Raw genomic sequence first — 24,452 nt, forward strand, 5'->3', positions numbered from 1 at the left:
GAAAAGAATTACATTCCTGGTGAGAGGTCTATAAACGGCCGCTCTAGGAGTGTCTGTCTTATGCGGTTGAGATAAGGACTGAAATACACCCTGGTCTCCTGCAGTACCCTCAGGCTTATTAGGATGGATGAGGAAAAAAACACTCCCTGGTAAATTTGAGGTCAGACCGGTTCTCTGCTTTTGATGCCTGTTTTCTGTTAAGATGTTTATCAAGACCATATGTGCACAGCTGAACATAGATCCTTATCAGGAGTTTTTGATTTTGCCCTTTGCCTTGTGATCTTTATTGGCCGCAGAAGCATGTGATCTTTGTTCTCCTTTTTGCCCTTTGAAGCATGTGGTCTTTGTGACCTACTCTCTGTTCGTATACNTAAATTCTTTTCCCTAGCAAGGAATATTAAAACCCTAGGAAAAGAATTACATTCCTGGTGAGAGGTCTATAAACGGCCGCTCTAGGAGTGTCTGTCTTATGCGGTTGAGATAAGGACTGAAATACACCCTGGTCTCCTGCAGTACCCTCAGGCTTATTAGGATGGATGAGGAAAAAAACACTCCCTGGTAAATTTGAGGTCAGACCGGTTCTCTGCTTTTGATGCCTGTTTTCTGTTAAGATGTTTATCAAGACCATATGTGCACAGCTGAACATAGATCCTTATCAGGAGTTTTGATTTTGCCCTTTGCCTTGTGATCTTTATTGGCCTCAGAAACATGTGATCTTTGTTTTCCTTTTTGCCCTTTGAAGCATGTGATCTTTGTGACCTACTCCCTGTTCGTATACCCTCTCCCCTTTTGAAGTCCTTAATAAAAACCTGCTGGCTTTGTGGCTCAGGTGGGCATCATGGACCTACCGATATGTGACGTTAGCCCCAGCGGCCCAGCTGTAAAATTCCTCTCTTTGTCTCTTTGTACTCTTTCTCTTTATTTCTCAGACCGGCTGACACTTAGGGAAAATAGAAAGAACCTACATTGAAATATTGGGGGCGGGTTCCCCCAATAGGACATCATGGTTGCCTTCAAGTTTTGACAATTATGAATAAAGATTTGTGTGCACGTTTTTGTTTGAACATAAATTTTCAAATCATTTAGGTAAATACAAGAAACATGATTGCTGTATCATACATATGGTTAGGTATGTTTAGCTTTATAAGAAACTGCCAAAGGGTCTTCCAAGCTGGCCATACCATTTGCATTCCCACCAGCAATGAATGAATTTCTATTGTTCCATATCCTCGCCAGCATTTGGTATTGTCAGTGTTTGGGATTTTAGCCTTTCTAAAATCCAAAAGACCAAAGTTATGTAGTAGTATCTCATTGTTGTTTTAATTTGCAATTCCCTAATGACATATGATGTTGAGCATCTTTGCATATGCTTATTTGCCATCTGTGTATCTTCTCTGGTAAGGTATCTGTTCAGATCTTTTGCCCATTTTTAAATTGGGTTGTGTGGGTTTGTTTTTTTTTTTTTTTTTTTTTTAATTGCTGAGCTTTAAGAACACTTTGTATGTTTTGGATATCAGTCCCTTATCAGTTAGGTGTTTTTATAAATACTTTCTCCCAGTCTGTGGCTTGTCTTTTCATTCTTTTAACAGCATCTTTTGAGAGCAGAAGTTATTTATTCATTTGTTTTTAGAGGGTCCCACTCTGTTGTCCAGGCTGGAGTACAGTGGTATGAACACGGCCACTGTAGCCTTGACCTCCTGGACTCTAGCAGTCCCCTCACTTCAGCCTTCCAAGTGGCTGGGACCACAAGCACACATCACCAAGCTCGGCTGTTTTCTTAATTTTTTGTAGAGACAGGGTCTCATCATGTTTCCCAGGCTGGTCTCAAACTCCTGGGCTCAAGCAATCCTCCCACCTCGGCCTTCCAAAGTGCTGGGATCATAGGCATGAGCCACTGCACACAGCCAGTTTTCAATTTTAAGAAGTCCAACTTAAGTTTTCCCTTCATAGATCCTGCTTTTGGTGTTAGATCTAAAAAGTTATCACCAAACCAAAAGCCATGTAGATTTTTCTCGTATGTTCTAAGAGTTTTGCATTTTATATTTAAGTCTATCATCTCTTTGTTTTCATTTTTGTTTTTTTTAGGTAAGAGGTCTCACTCTGTCACCCAGGCTGGAGTGCAGTGACTTGATTGTAGCCCACGGTAGCCTTGAACTCAGCCTCCTGAATAGCTGGGACTGCAGGCACATGCCACTATACCCAACTAATTTTTTACATTTTTTAGAGATGGGGATCTTGCTGTATTGCTCAGACTGATTTCAAACTCCTAATCCTGACACAGTCCTCCTACCTCAGCCTCTTGAGTAGCTGAGATTATAGGCTTGAGCCACGAGACATTTTTGCCTGAATTCATTTTGTTTAGTGTATGGATATTTTATTGTTGCAGCACTATTTGTTGGAAAGACTATCCTTTTCCAGTGAATTGCCCTTCCTCCTTTGTCAGACCTTGAGGTTCTGGCTTTGTTTTTTAATCTTTTTTTTCATCTCTTCTTCAGATTGGATAATTTCTATTTATCTTGAAAGTCGCTTAATTTTTCTCCTTTGATTTCTATTCTGCTGTTAAGCCCATCCAGGGAATTTTTTATTTCAGGTATTTTTCAGTTTTGGAATTTCCATTTTGGATTTTTATAGTATGTATTTCTTTGCTGAGATGTTCTGTGTTTTATTAGGAGCATATTTTCTTCTACATCCTTGGGCATAGTTATAATAGGTAGCTATTTTAAAATCCTTGTCTGCTAATTTCAGCATCTGGGTCTTCTTGGGGTTGGTCTCTGTTGTCTTTTTTCTTGAAAATGAGTCATATTTTTTGTTTCCTCATATGTGGATTAATTTTGAATTGTATTATGAACATTGCAGATGAAACATTGTGGAGACTGGATTCTGTTGTAATCCTGCAGACAGAACTGACTTACTGATTGGTTGGCTATTTATTTTTTGTACGCAGTTAACTTGCCTACAAAATCACCCCATGCACCCCATGATAAACTGTGTCTCCCCTTGTAGTGGGCAACAGCTTAAATCTAAGTTCAGTTTTTTAAGGCTTGGCTTAGGTGCTTGTGGTCTGACCTACACATGAATAGCTAAAGAGTCAGCCAAATATCTTGGCAGAGTTTATATGTGAAATTTGGAATCTCCCTCTATGGTGCTCCTCTTTCCCAGATTCTCCTTCACTTTCTAGTGGCTGTGCTTACCATGAACTTTATTCTCTGATTCTTCAAGCCAGTAAGACTGTGCGTTTCAGAGTTCTAGCCATTCCATGCATCACGGACTGTTAATCTTCAAGTTAGTTGCTATAAATAAATTGGGCACTTACCCTGTTCTGTTCTCTTCCTCTAAGTATCAACTCTTCTCCTTACCTGTCTAGTTGTGTTCATTTCCAAGACCTTCAGGTAGTAGTTGTTCTTATATATTGTCTGGAGTTTTTCATTGTTTTCTGTTGGAGGGTTGGTCAGATAGGAGCATAGCAGGCCATGACCGGAAGCAGAACTAATGAAATTAGGAAGAAGGCATGGAAAGAGGAAAGAAGAATGAAATAAAGCAACCACTGATAGACCGGGTTCAGTAGCTCATGCCTATAATCCTAGCAGTTTGGGAGGCCAAGGTGGGAGGATTGCTTGAGCCCAGGATTCGAGACCAGCCTGGGAAACATAGCAAGAGCCCATCTCTACAAATAATAATAATAATAAGTAAAAATTAGCCAGGTGTAGTGGCACACACCGGTAGTCCTACCTACTTGGGAGGCTGAGGCAGGGGGATCACTTGAGTTGGGGAGGTCAAGGCTGCAGAGGTCGAGGCTGCAGTGAGCTATGATCACAGGGCACAGAGCAAGACTTTGTCTCAAAAAAAAAAAAAAAAAAAAAAAAAAACACTGATATAAAAATCGGCCGAGACTGTTAAGGAAGGAGGATGAGAAGAAACTTGAAAAGATTCAGGAAGGCATCATGGTACAGAATAACCCATTTACCGGAACAAAACATTTCTAATGCACCCAAGTAGTATTTATGACCTTTTGTAACTATCTGAATTTGTATCTGTAAAGAACTGAGTGGATCTGTTCTAAATTATAGTTATATATATTGCTCCTGATATTCCTTTAAACTGCAAATTTCTCAAAGTAGGAATGAAAAGAGAGATTGAAATAGAAATATTTTAGGCTAGGTTTGGTTTGTTTGATGAAAGAGATCATAGACATAAACTGGAAGATTATACTTAGATACCAATAGTGGTATAATGCTTGAATAGTCTAATTTGTAGGTCAGTATCTATCACAAACCGATTGCCAAAAGTCCCATAATTTCTTGACAAGATGTGGAAATGTGCGCTTAGATTGTTTTGGAGAGAATAAAGTTAGTATATGCAAAGTGCTAGCATGAAGTCTATTGCATAGTAAGTGTCCCCTCTATGTTAGCTATAATATTTACCTTGCAGAGTTGTTGGGAAGATTAACTTTTGTGTGGAAAGTGATAAAATGTCTGGTATTTAGTAGGCGCCTAATGAATGTCAATATGATGAAATGGCTATAACTGATGCTGCTTACTGATATGCCGGTTTTGCACTGGACAGCTCTAATGATGATGAGTGAGTACCACTCACATCATAATCATATATTTGTATAGTCACAGGTTTTTTTGGCAGATGGTAGTAGGTGATTGGGAAGGGGTGATTTTCATTTATTCGTACAAGGACACCGATTTAACTAATAGTGATGCTGCAATATATAGTCTTAGTGTGTATTAATAGATGTATAGATAATTCCTCTGTATTCTTTGTGTTTAGATAAAATGCATGCTGTTTTGTTATATTCTAGGGGACACATTTTAATAGGATTTTGGCAAACTACAGTGTCTTTAGAGGAAAGCAGTCAGAATTAATGTCAAATAAAGAACTATTGAAAGAATGCCTTTAATTTACCTGAGATGAGAGTCACTGGGTTTGGGGACTTACAGGTTAGCTGACTTCAGATACTGGAGGTGGGGGATACACATGTAGAAGGTAACCTGTTTTGCCCATTTTTTTTCTAAGAGTAAAAGATAATAGTGTTGTACCTGAGCGAGTTAGAGAAACGCCACACTTTGAAACAAATTTAAGAGTCCTTTATTAGCCGGCGACCGAGAGACGGCTAATGCTCGAAATTCTCTCCGGCTTGAGGAAGGGGCTTGAGTTTCTTTTATACTTCGGGTTAGGAAGGGGAGGGGGAGCTCAGGTGCAACAATTCTACAGAAGTGAAAACATGTAAAAAAGTTAAAAAGACAAATGGTTACAGAGAAACAAACAGTTCCAGGTGCAGGGGCTCTAAATCTTTCATAAGATGTTATATATGTGTGCTCTGCTGGACACAAACTCAAGGCTTTATGGTGTTATCTCTTGAGCAAAACCCTGGGAACTTGTACATGGCTTGCTTCAGTACCTTATCCGTTAATTGGACTCTTTGGTATGTTGAGAGTCTGCTTAAACAAGTTAACTCGTTGAGGAAGGGGGTAGGTGAGGAGTCCTTGAAGCCTTGCAAATAACGGAGCCAAATGGAGTTCGTCCTCATGCGGCTGTCTCAGCTAAGGGAGAGGTTATTCATGTGGAAACAAGGCTAGGTGATTAAGGGAGAAAGGGAGAGTCTAAAAACAAAGTTAGTAAAAAACAAGGTTAGGTATTACAATAGTTCACCTTATTATTTGCAGTCTGTAACTTGAGTCATCCTGTGACTCTAGAACTGGTGACATATATAATTCAAATTCAAAGCAGCATATTCTATAAACTACATCTCTGTCTGTGTTGGTGCTTTTGGATAGAACTAGAATTGGTGGATGGAAGACTTTGTAAGCTGAGTTAGTTCAATATAAAGAAATATCATTTGTTGGGGCCAGGAGCAGGTGGCTCACACCTGTAATTCTAGCACTTTGGGAGGCCGAGGCAGGTGGATCCCCTGAGGTCAGGAGTTCAAGACCAGTCTGGCCAACATGGTGAAACCCCGTCTCTGCTAAAAATACAAAAATTAGCTGGGTGTGGTGGCGGGTGTCTGTAGTCCCAGCTACTTGGGAGGCTGAGGCAGGATAATCACTTGAACCCGGGAGGCGGAGGGTGCAGTGAGCCGAAATCGCACCGCTGTGCTCCAGCCTGGGCGACAAGAGCAAAACTCTGTCAAAAAAAAAAAAAAACAACAATATCATTAGTTTATGTTATCCATTGATCAGCACACTGCTTCATGCAGTAGAGTATGTCCTCCTACTGAAAGTTTTCTGGCAGAGGTTTAGAGAGAACCTTTTGTCAGGAATTTTTAGAGGGAGTTCTTAATAGAGTGAGTGGTTGACCTCAGACAACCCTAAGGCACCTTCTAGTTTGGAGATTCTTTTATTGTAATACTAGGCAATATACTCCAGCATATAGAAGGATTTTAGTTCTCAACAAATGTTTCTAGCATTGTGAAGCATCAGAGAACAAGAAAGTTGTCTAACCAGAATGGCTTTACATCACAGTGTAGCAGGACGAGCAGCAGTCAAAACTCCTCAGACACCGGCAAGGAAGAGGCTTTATTTGGCCGGGAGCATCCGCAGACTTGCATCTTAAGAGCAGAGCTCCCTCAAAAAGGAATTCTTGGCCCTTTTAAGGGCTTACAACTCTAAGGGGTCCACGTGAAAGGACAGTGATAGATTGAGCAAGCATGGGGAATGTGACTGGGGGCTACATGCATAAGCTAACACAACAGAAAGTTTTGCAATGCTTTTTCATACAATGTCTGGAATTTAGAGATAACACAAGTAGTTTAGGTCAGGGATTGATATTATTATTATTATTATTATTATTATTATTATTATCATCATCATTAACTACCAGGGCCGGGTGGTAGCACTAGGCCATCTGGCTATTTATCTTACTTCTGTTTCTTTTTAACTTTTTGCTTTTTTCTTTTCCTACTGTCTTATAAACTAGGCAAGGGGTGGGGGGTGGCGCACAGGAGAAGCGGTGGTCTCCTTCCTTAACAGCATGCAGTGCAGTTCTTAGTACCTGCATGTAGGTAAAGATCAAACTGTCAAACTGGTGATCCTTAAGACTGCTTCCATGGGTGTGACTTATTCTAGGTATTATTGCCTAACAGAAATTTCTGTCATCTAATTTTGAATTGTGTAAGGTTTCACGGTGAGATTATTTGAAGCATTTAGAGGTATTTACTGATCTGTGATGGCTTACAAATCTCTTCTTGTTGCAATAGGTGTGTTTGTCGTTGCTGCTAAGCGAACGCCCTTTGGAGCTTATGGAGGTCTTCTGAAAGACTTCACTGCTACTGACTTGTCTGAATTTGCCGCCAAGGCTGCCTTGTCTGCTGGCAAAGTTTCACCTGAAACTGTTGACAGTGTGATTATAGGCAATGTCATGCAGGTTAGTAGGGTAAAGGAAGGTATTCACTCCTATTGCTTGTTTGATCAGTTTCTAAAAATAATTCCTTTAACATATCATAACGGTAAACAAGTTAATAGTTATAGACCTTTTTTTTTTGGCGGGGGGCGGGGATGGAGTCTCGCTCTGCTGCCAGGCTGGAGTACGGTGGTGCAATCTTGGCTCACTGCAACTTTTGCCTCCCAGGTTCAAGTGATTCTCCTGCCTCAGCCTCCCGAGTAGTTGGGATTACAGGCGTGCACCACCAAGCCCAGCTAATTTTTGTATTTTTAGTAGAGACAGGGTTTTACCATGTTGGCCAGGGTGGTCTCAATCTTTTGACGTCGTGATCTGCCTGCCTTGGCCTCCCAAAGTGCTGGGATGGATGACAGGCATAAGCCACCACTCCCAGCCAATAGTTACAGACTTCATACATTTGTAATTTTAGTAATTTCTGTGACTCCAGAATCAATGTCATGCATAATTCAAAGCATCATATGTTCTAGAAACTGTATGTCTATCTGACTTGGGATGCATTTCAGTGCTTCCTAAATAGCAGATTGACCTCCTTGGCTTACTTGAAGTTAATTGATTTTCTCTATATGCCACCTTAGTAAACCCAAGCAATACAGCACACCTCCCCTAATTTTCTTACGCATTGTAGGAGCTTGATCAGTGTTTGTTGTAAGAAATAAGATGCTTTATTACCCTCTGTTTTGCTATGTGTGATATACAAAATCAATCACTCATATGCAGGTAATTGAAAATTCAGAATTCCTTTAAAGTATACAAACATTTATTGGATACCTAGTTAGAGGCTATTTTAGGTGCTATGGTGCCCAAAGTGGACTAAAAGGAGGTAATAATCTAATGAAAAAGATTATATATATTTGATCGGTTTCTATATCTTTCATATATACACGTGTATATATGATATATATATTTAAAGATGTCAATGATGTGATCATTGCTAAAGGAAAGAGAATGACAATGGACACAGAAATCACTAGGCCTTGCATTTGAACTTGATTCTGTTCATCTTGCCATTGTGTATCTTCACATCCAGAAAAAGCAGTGACTTTTTTTCTTTGGCAGTTATGTCTGTTGAACCTAAAATATTTTCGTAAAGAATTCTCAATATTGTCTTTTGTTGTTTTTATTTTATTTTGTAGCTTTTACCTCTGACCTGAGAAAGCATTGGAACAGATTAAATAGAAATTGGATACTTTTGGTTTTTGTGTTTTCTAGAATTTTAAAGTTTTCCTTCTAAAATATATTTTTTTCCCAGCATGTATTCTCTCAAACTTTATAACACAAAGTCACTATAAATAGTATTAGTTTAATTGTGTTTGTGCCTCTGTTCCTAAAGACAGTTTTTCTTGCCTTAAGTTTTCTGTCAGGCCAAGATAGAGTTTTCTTGTAAGGATGTTAAGTGCTTAACAAGTAAATATTTGGGGTTAGGCCTTTATGGTTAAGAGAGAACAGAATATGCTTCGAATGACATTTGACAAATACCACAAAGCTGCTTTTCTAATTGAGTTTAATATTATTAAATATCATTTGGAATAAATGAGTTTTACTTATTTTTTAAGAAACAATGAAATCCAGTGTGGATTCTTTTTCTTTTTCTTCCCTAATTACCCTGGCTAGAATCTCCAATGTTGAATAGAAGTTATAAGATATGGATATCTTTGTCTTATTCCTGATTATAGGGGGAAAGCATCTGGCCTTTCACCTTTACGTATGATGATAGCTGTGGATTTTTTATAGATTCCCTTTGTCAGATTGAGAAAGTTGCCATCTGTTCCTAGTTTGTTCAGTGTTCTTGTCATAAAAGGGTGTTGGATTTTGTCAAATGCTTTTTCTGTTGACTGAGATGATCGTGTAAATTTTTTTTATTCAGTTGATATGCAATATTTGACAAACCTTGGCAAAAGAATATCCACTGACCAAGAATTTTTTTAATGACATTAATTTGTAAAATAAGATAATTTCATCTCAGTCAACAAATGAAACAGTTAGTAGATTAATTGATGTTATACTGAGTTCCTCCCAGTTTCATCTGTATTCAAAACCCTTAACTTATAAATGTGCTGAATTTGTTGAGTTTTGAGAAACCTGAAACCTACACAAAAGTTAAAAGAATAGTACAATGAACATCCTAAAACCCTGTAGCTTGATAGACCAATTTTTTACATTTTGTCAGACTTGTTTTTGCTCTTGCTAATAGCCTCCAAAACAGGCTGTTAATGTTTTTGGTTGTTACTTTTTTTTTTTTTAAGGCATTCTTTTTATTCAAAGTGTGGTTCTTGGACTAGCAACATCAGCTTCACCAGGGAAATGGTTAGAGATGCAGAATCTCAGGCAGACGTAGACCTGCTGATTCAGAACCTACATTTTATTATAGCAAGATGCCCCTGTATGCATTTCAAAGTTTGGGGAGCAGTGGTCTACTCCTACCTCTTACTCTCCTGACCAATCATTCATCTGTCTTCTCCCTAAGTATGCAGTCCTCAGCCTGTTTTACATTAGAATTACTTGGGATGCTTTTTAAAAGTGACTACTGATGCCCAGTCCCCACCTCCAGCCTTTCTGGTTTAATTGATTTGCTTAGGAACTTGAGCATGAGTATGTTAATAAAGCTTACTAGGTTATTCCAGCCTGCAACCAAGGTTGAGAACCACAGCCTCAGATACTTCCTCTGTTAAGGAGCATACTACTTTAGGATAGCCTATTCCATTTTTAAATAACTCTAATTGTTATAAATTTCTGTCTTATATTAAGGACTTAGTGGGATTTCTCTAAGTGGCAATTATCTTTAATATATTTGAAAACCAATTGACTATGGTTACACATTATGAATGTATTTAAATAATACCATTGAACTATATACTTAAAAATGGTTAAAATGGTAAATTTTGTTATGTGTATTTTACCCCAATAAAAAATAGAAAAAAACCCTATTGACTATAGTTTTTAGTCAAATTGTAAACACGTATTAGATACAATATGCTGTACTTAGATGTATTTTTGTCCTACCTTAGAGCCATATGGTTTCTCATTTTTGATAGATTGCCAGCATTTCCATGTATTTAGTGCTTGTTCTTAATTACTGGATTTATAGAGGATATTATTTTTCTTTTCCTTCTCTCTTCTAGAATTCTTCAAATGCTATATATTTGGCAAGGCATGTGGGTTTGCGTGTGGGAGTCCCAAAGGAGACCCCAGCTCTCACGATTAATAGGCTCTGTGGTTCTGGTTTCCAGTCCATTGTGAATGGATGTCAGGTATGGACAACATTTTTTTAAATTCTCTGAAAATATGTTAATAGTTACTAGAAGAAATGTCCCACTGCAATATAACACTTTAGCTTTAGGGAGGATTGCTTGAGCCCTGGAGGTCAAGTCAACCGTGATCATACCACTACACTCCAGCCATGGGCAACAGAGTGAGACCCTGTCTCCAAAAAAAAAGAAAAAAAAAAAGCTACTTGTCACAAAAGGACAAATACTGTATGTTTCTTCTTCTTTGAGATACCTAGAGTAGTCAAATTCATAGAGACAGAAAGTAGAATGGTGTTCCCGGGGGCTGGTGAGGGAAAGTTAGTGTTTAATGGATATGGAGTTTGTTTTGCAAGATGAAGAGCGTTCTGGAGATGGGTGGTGGTAATGGTTGCATCACACTATGAATACACTTAATGCCACTGAACTGTACACTTAAAAATGGTTAAAATGGTAAGTATTATATATGTATATACTTTACTACAATATTTGTAAAAGTTAATATGTTCATCATTCTTTTCGAGTGCTTCCTACATGCTAGGCACTCTGCTAGATTTACATTCAATATCTCATTTAATCTTACAACCATCCTATGAAGCAAGAACTATTATTATTCTCATTTTACAGGCAAGGAAACTGATTATTAAAGCCATTAAGGTTACTGAGTTGTAGAATTTGAACCCAGGTCTGTGAGCGTTAACTGTGAGGCACTGAATAAAGACTGTGAGGCAAGCAGGAACTCTCAAGAATTTAGGAGAGGATGAGGAAATGTGTTTTATTTCAAAGGAAGTGAATGATGCTGTTAGAAGTACAAACTAGTTTGACCTTTTTAAAGGACGGTTGGTTAAATACATTTGTTTCTTTGAACACAGGGAAGAGAGTAAAGTGAAATTCAATTTCATTTGTAAAAGTCTTCATTTTATTACAAACAAAATAAGAGACAGAGGCATATTTTAATAAACAATTTTCACATTACTTTGTTTCTATAACGATATATCTTAAATAGTGACCTCAGTTTTCCTAGTAATAATTTTAAGAAACATCAGGTTTTCTTAGAGGCTCATTATTTGCTGCTTTTCTGAGAAAGGCAAACAGTGGAAAGCGTTGGAAGAATGAAATGATTTCCTTGTTATGTGCCACCTAGATTGAACTAGTTCTTGTAGATCTCTGGTCTCGTTCAGATACCTCCATTAATGGGATAAATTTTTCTTTTGCCTTTTTAAAGGGTTTGTCCTTTATTATCTGCTGTACATTTATGCCAGATATTAATATCTCTGTTGATTTTCAAGGTTTATATTGTGTTAAGTATTACTATTCTTAGCCAAATGTAGGTAGGGCCTGTTACTCAGGCAAACATGATTGAAACCTTTTAGTTTTCTCCCCCTACGTCTTGGTAATGGATACTTTAGCGTTTGCTTTACAGTTACTTTAAAAGCATTTCCTTTTGAGACACTGTAAGCTAGGGTACAATATTTGTTGGATTTACCATTAATTTGTAAAATCAGTGTGTTTCTTAATACATTGGGTACGGTTAAAGGAGTTTTTATTGTTTGTTTTTAAATAGGAAATTTGTGTTAAAGACGCTGAAGTTGTTTTATGTGGAGGAACCGAAAGCATGAGCCAAGCTCCCTACCGTGTCGGAAATGTGCGTTTTGGAACCAAGCTTGGATCAGATATCAAGGTTGGAACCATAAAAATTTAAAAGAATTAGTTCTTATTAGCATTATATAAGTACTTTTAACAATGTACCTTTTTATGGGAGAGAAAACTAATTTTGATACCAATTTTGTTGATGAGGATTGGCAAGATATGAATGATTAGAAGTTTGTAAACTATTTCAAAACTATTTTGGTTGTTAGTTTTGACATTTTTAACCCATATGAAATTTGATTCTATCTCAGCAGACCTCTAGTAGTATAATTATCCTGTGTAAGTGGCCATAAGCATGGGAGAGATGGAGGAAGGGAAGAAGTGGATTAAAAAGATAGACAAAAGAGTGAATTAATCTCCCTACTAAACTATTAGTAATCTGAGTAATTAAATCTTTAATGTGACTTATAGAAGTTTTATTTCTGGGACAATCTCAGATTTCTTCTTCATCACACAAAACGTCTTTGAATACAGATTATATTGTCCCAAATCAAACAAAAACTGATTTTATCTTTGAAAGCTACAACTTGAGAATGATAGTACAATATTGATAAAGAATTATGTTTTCTTCTCATTCCTATGTGAAAGGGCTACTGACATTTTATATTTTTTAGCATTTTCAGTAGTAATGTTTGACTTACACTGTTCACCCAGTTTCTCACCTGACCTTTTTGAAAGTTGAAAGGAATGAGACTTAAGAGAATCTATGCGGATTTTAGCCACGAAACACATTTGAGATATCCTTTATAAAGACAAGTCACTGAGTCAAACGTTGATGAGGCAGCCAAGTGGGACACACTTAGCAGAGACTCTAACTACTTGAATAATAATTAACAACCTTTCTGTGACTCTGAGAACCTGTCCCAAGTTCTTTTCAGCCTCATAGTAACTAATAGAACCAGCTATTCCTGTCACTGAGGCACAGGATAAAAAAGATACACTCTTTATTACAGAACTCTGGGCTGGTTTACAAAGGTGGCTATAAGAAAACATTGCATGAAGACTCATTGTCAGGTTTTCTACAAAATATGACCTTGAGGATTTAGTTTTCGATTATAGGGGTAACTTCTGTGATCTCACCATACATGTCTAGTCCTGTTGGCTGTTCTTATACCCATATTTAGAGAGGGACAGGGAATGTGTACATTTTATTGTGTGACATTGAATGTTCTCAAAAACATTGCATGTTTTTAGAAAATATCCCAGAGCTGAATAGGAATATGAAAATAGTAAATGGTTATCAGAAAGTCTTAATTTTACTTTTATTGGAAGTGTTATTTAAATTTAAAGAACTTATAACATATTACTTTTAAAAGGTAATGCCTTAACAAGTCACTTTATTAATGTCTTTTGATAGCTGGAAGATTCTTTATGGGCGGGATTAACAGATCAGCATGTCCAGCTCCCCATGGCAATGACTGCAGAGAATCTTGCTGTAAAACACAAAATAAGCAGAGAAGAATGTGACAAATATGCCCTGCAGTCACAGCAGAGATGGAAAGCTGGTGAGTGAATTGGAAAATATCAGTATCTATAGAATAAATATCTATAGGAAATATTTTCATCATTTCTATTATGGTTATATAATATTTACAAATCATACCTTTAAGAATTATTACATCTTTTCATTATTCGTTTTTAGATGATTAGATATTTTATTAATTATTGCAAAATTAACTGGGAATTTCTGTTTTGAAAAAGTTAATACTACTTAAAAAGTGGTATTGCTACTTGACCCTAGATGGACCCTTGAATTTTGTGCTGAACTGGTCCTGTTGTCAGTAGAACATGCTGAGGAATATGATACACTCTGTCAGAGGTGATAGCTCACTGTGGAAACTGGAATATAGAGGATGTCCTCTCCCACAAGCCATATCATAATCATAAGAAGGGGTAATGTGTTTGGAAAAGACCCACTGGGTCTTTTATGCTTTCCTTCTCCCACTCCTAATTAAGAATCATTGTACCTGACTCGGAGACTTAGAACTAGTCTGAGACTCTAGTTAGAGTGCCCTGGTGTAGCACAGCAGGTTGCTATAGCGCCAGTCCAAAACAGGCAATGTGACAGCAATTCAAGAAATGTGATATTTTTAAAATTAAACTGTTAAAGCAAGTGGAAACGCTTATTTAGGAGTATTAAATGCTTGAAGTAATGAGGATAAAGTCCATCTTAGCATTTCAGAAGGGTAAGTGGAATCCAACTCATCTGTGTTTTTTTAGTTATATGTTCATAGTAGAAGAGGATTGGTCTGGAAGTCAAGAGTTACCAGTTCTGTTTCTACTTCTACCATGCACAAGTTATCAAGCTCAGTCAAATCATTTATTCACTGAACCTCTGTAAAATAGAGATAACAATATTTGCCTTCCCTATTTATCTAATAAGGTTGTTGTAAAACCACATAAGGGCATATAAAGAAAGTATTTTGCCAATTGTAAAGTGATACCAAATTAGGTTAGTATGATTCCTGACCCTGTTTCCGAAGCTGTAGATTACTACAGTACATTCTAGTCAGTGGAGGTCAAAGTAGGTAAGATGTTTTACTTATAATTGTATTAGCGATTGCTCCCATAATTTCTTCGGGTTGCCTATCACTGTTAAGTTTGTTAGATTACTTTGTGGCATAGATAACTTGGTAACTTTTTAATTGCTTATCTCACCAAAAGAAGTTTAAAAGGGGCATTAAATCCACTTAGTGCCTTTACGTCTATAGCTAACAGACAGATGCTGCTAACACTCTTAGCAGTACCTGGTTTAAAAAAAATGGTGGTGAAAAAATTAAAATATAATTTTAAAATATAATTTTAAAAGATGCAAAATGCATCTACATAAACACATGATGGTATCATGAATCCTCCAATATGGAAGATAAGTTGTGTAAGTAAATAGTAAAGACTCAGGCTGAGTGCAGTGGCTAACATCTGTAATCCCAGCACTTTGGGAGGCAAGGAGGGCGAATCATGAGGTCATGAGTTCGAGACCAGCGTGGCCGACATGGTGAAACCCCGTCTTTACTAAAAATATAAAAAAATTAGCCGGGCATGGTGGTGAGCGCCTATAATCCCAGCTACTGGAGAGGCTGAGGCAGGAGAATCGCTTGAACCCGGGAGGCGGAAGTTGCAGTGAGCTGAGACTGTGCCATTGCACTCTAGCCCGGGCAACAATGCAAGACTCCATCTTAAAAATAAATAAATAATAAAGACTCAATTTTAAAGTAGACTGTGAGGAAAGGGTAGATGAGAAATTGAGTATGTTTGACTTATTTTCATGTTTCTTTTATTCTTATGATAGTCTTTCTACTATTTTTCAGCTAATGATGCTGGCTACTTTAATGATGAAATGGCACCAATTGAAGTGAAGACAAAGAAAGGAAAACAGACAATGCAGGTAGACGAACATGCTCGGCCCCAAACCACCCTGGAACAGTTACAGAAACTTCCTCCAGTATTCAAGAAAGATGGAACTGTCACTGCAGGGAATGCATCGGTTGGTATCACCACACAGATTAGCTTCAATTCTTCCTGATGTGTTCAACGCAAGATAATTATGAAGTATCTTGTAAATACTTTTTATGCCAGTCTTTAGTTGTTTAGCTTAAACTAATAGTGTTCATATTCAATCAATTTAGGTTTTCATAGTCCCACACAAAATCTTTTCATATTTATATAATACTCTTCTGATTTCTTAGTTTTTTCAGAACTAAGACATTTCAGAAACAAATCTAACTGGCTTATTTTGGTTTTCAAATTTTTTTTTTCTCATGTATACAGTTCATCGTATTTTTTCTTACATCTACTCACATCTAGAAAGAAGTTTTTCCTTGACACCCTTTTCCTTTTTCTTTAGTAAAGTTGTGTTCTGTGCCTTAAAAAATCTCCTTCATCCACCAGAGTACCACTTTTCTAGTTGTATCTCAGATTGTGCACTGGCTTCCTATGTACTGCCATATTCCTGATACTACTACTCTATTAGTTCAAACCTTGATTAACTGGATTGTTTTAGCCTTTAGTTATTCTAGTATTTTTATTTTCAAGGGGATAGCTGATGGTGCTGGAGCTGTTATCATAGCTAGTGAAGATGCTGTTAAGAAGCATAACTTCACACCACTGGCAAGAATTGTGGGCTACTTTGTATCTGGATGTGATCCCTCTATCATGGGTATTGGTAAGTTTGTAGTAAAACAAACCGGTTCTATAATATTTCTGGAGATAAGTCTTCTTTGGCATTTAGAGTCCTGAAAAAGTAGCCATACCAAGGTCACCTGTAGAGAAAAGAAGATTGGTGATCAGTTTAAATAAAAAATCTTTATGAAGAACTATCCTAGACACAATAGAAAAACCAAGACCGTGTAAACTCCATGGAGGAAGTAATCATATCTTAGTGTCCATTTGAGATTTAAAAAATCAACACACAGTAATCATATCTTATTGTTCCTTTGAGAGTTTAGAAATCAACACACAGAAAATAACAGAAATAATCGAAACAGAAACGTGATCCTGACAAGATAAAATAAATTATGAGATGGGAGAAATCCTGGGGTGAAATAGAGAAGGCTATGTGGAGAAGGTGGTACCGCAGCTCCTTGCTGGTTATTTTACACACAATGAAAGTACCTCATTCAGTCTTCCCACATCTCCAGTAAGGGAGACTTCTTTGTGAATGAGAAAATTGAGGCTTAGGGAGGTTGTCTTGTAAGGTTCCAAATCAGTAAGTGACAGCCAGGGTATGAATCCAAGTCTCTCTGAAATCAAGTGCTCTCTTCACTGTGAGTTAAACGCATAGTTTCAGGAAGTCAAAATAATATTCCTCTTGCTCAGGTGAGTATTAGCAAAATAAAGACTTATAAATAATTATTTAGATTGGTAAAGTACTAGCTGGAAAAAATTTGGAACTCTATTGCTGGATGCACTCCTAGGAACCACACATGATGCTGAATTTTAATAGTTCCTGTCATTCTCTGGGGGAACAGGGAACCAATTAGGTGCCTCACTTGGAAAAATAAAACTTGGTGCTTAGTAACTTTGATCTATCCCACCTACATATAACCTCCCACTCTAAGGAAAAGCCTGCCCTAGGGTATGGATTTCAGATTGTTTAGCCCTTTTTTGAGTAACTAAATTGTTTTGAGGTAGGTTCCAAGAGAGAAGGAGGAGAACCTGTTACCAACCTGCCATCTCAGAGATCCTTCAGTGTAAGCCTACGGGTTCTACTCGAACAATACCACTTACGCTGATTTGGGATTAATACTCAACCATATTTGCTGCCATGTCCCTTAGAGAAGACTCTATATCTCTGTATAGAATTCCTAAGAAAGCTGGCATGTTCATAGCTTGTCATCTCTCCTATGTGTCTCAAATTTATGTCAGCAAGAACTGCAAGATATTTTGACACCTGTGAAAAGTCAGTCTTAGAAGCTTATTAGCTTTCGGCTATCCACTATTGGCAAAACATAACTTTTGTTTTAGAAATGGAAGGTGGTGGAAAAATTAAACATCCATATGTTGTTATGGCATTTATTATTTTGATATCTAGGGCAGTGGTTCCCAACCCCAGATGATTGTCAAAATCCGCTCATAATCCCACACCTTTAGATTTTGTTTCAGTAGGTTCAGAGTGGAGCCCAAGAGCAGAGTTGGGTTTTGGTTTTTTGTTTTGTTTTGTTATTTTTTGACACAGAGTCACTTAGTCACCCAGGCTGGAGTGCAGTGGCGTGATCTCAGCTCACTACAACCTCTGCCTCCCGGGTTCAAGTGATTCTCCTGCCTCAGCCTCCCCAGTAGCTGGGATTACAGGTGCCTGCCACCACGCGTGGCTAATTTCTGTATTTTTAGTAGAGACAGTTTCACCACATTGGCCAGGCTGGTCTCAAACTCCTGACCTCAGGTGATCCGCCCACCTCAGCCTCCCAAAGTGCTGGGATTACAGGCGTGAGCCACCACGCCCAGCACAAAAGCAGAGTTTTTTTTGTTTTTTTTTTTCCCATACACCTAGATGCTTTTGATGATCAAACAAATGTATGTGACATGGGTTGGTTATTTTATACTTCTTTTACAGTTTAACCGTATTTAATAGGTTCTGATAGATTAGCATAGCCAGTGAGCAAAGAAAGGGTTGTTTTCCTTCCTTCTGTTCCTGGGCCTGAATATTTGCCCTAAAATACAAAGAATGTCACTGTGGTAGGACTGTCATTTTTCCTCAGGGCTTGAACAGAGCTGTACATTCCAGGTGTCCCACAGTATCAGCTGCCTCCTTCATCTAGAAGCTTGTCTGTCACTTGTATGTAGTGATGGGATTAAACAAGGTAACTACTTGAGTATCAACTGGTTTGTTAATCTAACTTACAAGAATAGTGGTCCTCAGTCCTATGATTACCTAACAACTAGCAATCCTTAGCCCTGCAGAATAGCTGCAGACCAAAAAAAAAAAAGTGGGGGAAAGCCATGACTTGAAGAGAATAGTAGTGTTCTGAGGAAGTACACAGCTATAGAAAGACAGCACTCCCTGGAATTCCTCAGGGGTGGCAATGGTAGAGGGTGGTGGGTGGGACTTTGAGCCTCTTCAGCTGGAGCAGTTCTGGCATTATCTATTACTTGGCTTCCTTATGCAGAAAGAATTCTGATGCTTAAAGAGAAAAAGGTTGAAAACCAATTCAGAGCATTATTGATGAGTAGCTTGATGCCCAGAGAGATGCACAAAGTTGCACAGCTATTAGTGACAGGAAACGGGACTAGAAATAAGGTCTCCTTTTCCTAACAAGAATACTAAACCTTCTTGAGGCCCAGTAAATAACAGTGGTCTGGGAAGAGTCCTTTAAAAATCAAGTTATGGCCTACCATATTGTTACGGTGGATTCTGAGTTCAAGTGAACATACCGAGTCATGCTTGCTGTGTTGTTTATGCAGACAAGGAAGTATGTACAGTGGTCTGAACATTGTCCACCTTTTATGTGTCTGTCACCACTGTTGGCTACTTCATCCCCTGACCAGGCTGGATAACTGATGCTTTACTACTGAATACCCATCTCATTTTCACATTTTCATGCTTAGACATACAAAGAGAATCTGGAATTGGATCCTGTAGTAAATCAGTAGCCACATGAAACTGGCATTTTAAATTGCATTAAAATGCATTACCTGGACAGTCCTAATCAATAAGCACACGGTTTGTTGTCCAAAGAGCATTTTAACTGCATGACAGAATAAATATTATATTTAGGTTTCATTATACCTTTCTTGTAAATACTGATTTTCCATTTTATAAGGTAAAATGCTTGTGAAGCTTGATGCTGAATATTTGACTACTTGCATTCAGCAGAACATACCACATATTTTTCTTTGTAGACATTTTTGGCAGTTTCGTTCTTCAAGAACAAATAGAAAAGTAGATAATCTTCTCTACCCAAATTTTTTACCTTTTGGAAAAATATATGGATTTACTTAAATTATGAGCAATATTAAACTCTCATTAGATCATCAGAAATCTGGAAGCTAAAGTTTATTTCAGAAGTCTTATTAAATGGAGTTGCATGTCTTAAATTAGAAGTTATGTTTTATTTAAATTTTCTGCCTACCCCTGGAGTTGTAAACATCACCTTACTTGATAAAACCTTCCCTGAAGTGCCTGGTAGTTTTCCAACTCTCTGTACCCATGTGGCGATACTGCTGCTATTTCTTGCCTTTTATCCAAATGGCCTGAAAATTCAGAAATAGCCACAGTAACTTCTGTGCTATGAATGCATATGGCTTGGATCCCAGGAGAGCACTCAGTCTGCCTTGCTCTTTGATATCAATTATAATCTATTAATATAACTAATATATGGGATAATTAATATATCCCATATATAATTCCTTTGGCTGTTTTAAATCTTAAAGCTGTTTATGGTAGAACTTTTCATGTAATTCTCTTATCTGCAGTTTGAATGTATAAACAACTTTTCACCTTGGTTCCAGTTTATTTTTATTATTATTTTTTTTTTTTTAAGAGACGGGGGTCTTGCTGTGTTGCCAGGCTGGTCTTGAACTCCTGGCCTAAAGTGATCCTCCCACCTCAGCCTCCCCAAGTACTAAGATTACAGGCATGAGCCACCATGCCTGGGCCCTTTTTCTGCCTCTTTATTATTACTTCATTTAATAGGTACTGTCAAGATAGTAAGGTTTGTGGCTTCTAATAATTGCTGCATTATTTCTTCCTTACTTGGAAAGGAGAAGCTTGATACATAAATATAAGATGACATTTATTTCTATATTTTATAGAAGATTTTATTATATAGGTCCTGTCCCTGCTATCAATGGGGCACTGAAGAAAGCAGGACTGAGTCTTAAGGACATGGATTTGGTAGAGGCAAGTGTTCTTTCTTTTTTTACAACATGAATAAACCATGTACTTTTATAGCATAAATGACTTTAATTTGGTCTCATTGCTCTTTGAATTTCATTGTAGTTAGCCTTTCCAAATGATGTACATCTAAATAAATAGTACCTTCATTAGATGCCTTGTGTTGATCCTTTTCCCCACCTGGTTAAAATGCTTTACTTTTATTTGAATATTCAAACTGCCTGACTTCTCCTACTAAAGTATAGATTCCTGGAAATGTCTTACTACTGTATAAAACTCTGTTACATTTTAGACTATTAACATCCCTGTTGAATATTATATAAGGTGGGAGAAAAGTAACTTTAACTTAATAAAGTAAAGAAATATAAAATAATTGACATAATAGAAAAGCCATATCTAGTACCAAATCTACAAGTTTCTTGCCCTTCTCCCCAAATAGAGCCCCTCCCTTAAATGTATCTAAATGTATCTTTGGCTTTTATATGATAGTCATAGCTTGATTTTGGATGCACCTATCATAATTTTTGACACTAGAACTTAAATTTATTGAGTGATTTCTTTTTAAATGTTAGTATTAGCACTAAAGTGTCTTAAGCATTTAGCATAATTAAAAGAAGAGGTGGAGAAACAAAGATGGTTATATACGTTCCCCACTTTTGGAGTATTTGAAAATTTTAGGTGATTAAGCATGTGATGTTGGCATTGGGAAATAACTAATAGAACAAAGGAAATATGACTATATTTAATTCAATAGAGAAGGCGTAGGCACAGGTGTGATTTCCTCTATGATAATCTCTCACATAGGAAACCATGATTTCAGACAAGTGGTTTATCCTTAAATCTCTTCCACTTTTAGTAGATCACAGATGAGAGCCTCAAAGAGGCTGCTTAATTTATTATATTTGTGTCAGCAAATAGGTACCACTAAATTTCTCACTTTAGACTTCACATTTAAAACTATTGAAGTATATCTACTCTGGAAAGTTGTTCATAATCATTTGTAAATGTATACATTCTCAAGGACGTAACTCAGAACAGTTTTCCTAGGTTCAGAAGCCTAGTTTCACTACCTATTCTAGGTCTCTTAGTATCTCTTTGAAGATGGCTCTGTAGAGTAGAAAGATAATGGTGGATCTCAGCACAAATGAGGCACCATCTTGAGAGACCACAGAGTATAGTAGGAAAGAGCACAGACTGAATTTTATCCCAACTCTGCAAAAGTTACCTTTCTTAGAATGAGTTTCCTTATCTATAAAGTTCCTGAATTAAGATCATATGATAATACAGTACTATAAACCTGAAGTAAGGTAATTGCAAGTTTGGATAAGTATAATATGATACTTTTCATATTATACTGCCACATTTCAACATAGTAACTGTTCCCTTTATGTATGTGGCTTTGAAGGTTTATTCTTTGTTCTGTGTCAGCTTCTTGGAAGGATAGCTTCTAGTACTGCATAATAATAATAATAGCAACCACTTATTGAGTACTTGCCATGTTTCAGGTAATACACTGGGCACTTAATACCCATGATTTTATCTAACCTTGACAGTGACTCTTAGCATGATACCACAGTCACATTTTCACATGCAGAAATGTGAATTTAATAAAGAGTTTAAAGAATATGCACAGGGTCACATCCTAACAAATGATATAGCCAATATTTGAACCATCCATCCAGTTCTAAAACCTGTGGGCTTTCTACAATATCCCACTGTGTCTGGTATGTGTCAATTTATGGGATTACTGAGAATTTCCTCTAAGGGATGCATTTGACTAAAATTATTTAGTAAATGCACACATTTCAAACCTGATAGCTTTATACAGAATGATTGTAGATATAAGAACTTTGTGAGGTAATTTAAACAGGAAGAAACAGCAGAGTTACTATCAATAGGACTCGACCATTCTCATTTAAAAATTAGTTTGTGAGTAAGGATTTTTGTTAGTGCTTTAATTTTTGTTTTAAGGTCAATGAAGCTTTTGCTCCCCAGTACTTGGCTGTTGAGAAGAGTTTGAATCTTGACATAAGTAAAACCAATGTGAATGGAGGAGCCATTGCTTTGGGTCACCCACTGGGAGGATCTGGATCAAGAATTACTGCACACCTGGTTCATGAATTAAGGTACTTGCTAGAAATAGCTGCATTTCAGATTTGCTGTTTTTTATAGAAATGCATGGGTTTAGGTTTCCCCAAAACACTCCAACATTTTTCATTCTTCATGTCTCCTGCACTGGCCCTTACCAGGAACAAGTTACTTGGGTAGTGTTTTTCATCTGGTCTCATGGATGAGTCAGTCAGCTTGTTAGTGGCTCTGCACTTGGGAACCAAGCTCTTCCTGTGTGTGTCCAGTCTCTATGCACTGTGTGGCCACTCAGCTTGTGTTCACTGCATGAGCAGATAATGAGGCCCTGCTTCTCATGGCACGTATGTTTTAGTGCCAGTTACAGGAGTAAAATAAATTTATTTTAGAAAAGAAAGTAGAATGAGTACTGATCTAGATGCCATAATTTATGAAATCTAAGCAAACTGACAATTTGGGTCTGAGCTAAGTTTTTCTTTTCACTGCTTCCAGGGTTCCACAGGAACCTTTTGTGGGTTTGGTACTTTTCAGTTTTGATAGAAGAGCTCCTCCTTCTGGTACTATCTAATTTTGGAACAGTCTGCTCTGTTTGTACAAAAATTGCAAACAAAACCAAGTAAGTCAGGCTGAAAAATTACTCTGACTCCCTGTTAGGCCAGGGGAAATGTGACTCTTATTTCACTTAATGATTCACTGAGTTGAAATAGGTGATTGACACATACAGAAGTTTGACACATACAGAAGTAATTCCTGGATCATTTTCTCAAAGTCATCATCTTAGGAGTGATGAGTACTTTAAAAGAGTCTAATTTTTATGAAAGGGACATGGATAGTTTCTAAATTATCTGCCCTTTCATAGGGACAAACTTTATTAATTACATTTCTTCTAAGGTGCCATGAGGCTGTCACTGTATAAATTAAAGGAGCTGAATGTTCATCCCCTTCCCCAGCTTCCCCTGTTTATCCAGTTACCTCCTCTTCTCACTCCTTTCTCATAACACATGCAAGCTTGTGTATGTGTTTCAGGTCCTCTAACCCCAAATGCACTCATCTCCTTTTTAGTTTGCCTCCCTTTTTTTTTTTTTTTCTAATTAAAAACTTTCAGCTTTCCAAAGTCTTTTCCTGTTGTAATCATACCAATATTGAGGACTGGGGAAAAGATTGAGCAGATGAGCTGAATAAGAATGAATAATGCAAATGTGATTGTTATTAGTTCTATTTAATTAATCTAATTTTTAAATTAGAGTAGATTTCAGTCACTGCTTTCTTTTTCAGGCGTCGAGGTGGAAAATATGCCGTTGGATCAGCTTGCATTGGAGGTGGCCAAGGTATTGCTGTCATCATTCAGAGCACAGCCTGAAGAGACCAGTGAGCTCACTGTGACCCACTCTTACTCTGCTTGGCCAGGCCACAGTAAAACAAGTGACCTTCAGAGCAGCTGCCATAACTGCCCATGCCCTGCCATTGAAACAGCGATTGCATTTGATCAAGCCATGGTGACACAAAAATACATTGATCATGAATAGGAACCCATGCTAGAAGTACATTCTCTCAGATTTGTACTAGTGAAATATGATTTCTGAACTAAAGAAGACATTAAAAGAAATTGTATTCTTGCCAAGTAACCACCACTTCTGCCTTAGGTAATATGATTATAAGGAAATCAAATAAATGTTGCCTTAACTTCAGTTAATGTTTTCCTGTCATTGATATTTTTCTTTTCTTTTTTTTTTTTTTTT

At 37.3% G+C, this 24,452-nt stretch overlaps 1 protein-coding gene across 1 annotated transcript in view; it reads left to right on the forward strand.

Annotated features, from left to right (window-relative positions):
- Positions 1-24,401, forward strand: part of ACAA2 (acetyl-CoA acyltransferase 2) — a 29,281-nt gene extending 4,880 nt beyond the window's left edge. The window contains exons 2-10 of the mRNA XM_017888642.1: positions 7,202-7,368; positions 10,524-10,652; positions 12,211-12,327; positions 13,654-13,801; positions 15,605-15,780; positions 16,329-16,458; positions 20,564-20,634; positions 22,600-22,754; positions 23,989-24,401. Of these exons, the coding sequence (XP_017744131.1) occupies positions 7,202-7,368; positions 10,524-10,652; positions 12,211-12,327; positions 13,654-13,801; positions 15,605-15,780; positions 16,329-16,458; positions 20,564-20,634; positions 22,600-22,754; positions 23,989-24,073 (1,178 nt within the window). The 3' untranslated portion in view covers positions 24,074-24,401. The remainder of the gene's footprint in view (positions 1-7,201; positions 7,369-10,523; positions 10,653-12,210; positions 12,328-13,653; positions 13,802-15,604; positions 15,781-16,328; positions 16,459-20,563; positions 20,635-22,599; positions 22,755-23,988) is intronic.
- Positions 24,402-24,452: the final 51 nt, after the last annotated feature.

The sequence above is a fragment of the Rhinopithecus bieti genome, unplaced genomic scaffold, assembly GCF_001698545.2.
Source record: "Rhinopithecus bieti isolate Rb0 unplaced genomic scaffold, ASM169854v2 scaffold_18295, whole genome shotgun sequence".
Taxonomy (NCBI): domain Eukaryota; kingdom Metazoa; phylum Chordata; class Mammalia; order Primates; family Cercopithecidae; genus Rhinopithecus; species Rhinopithecus bieti.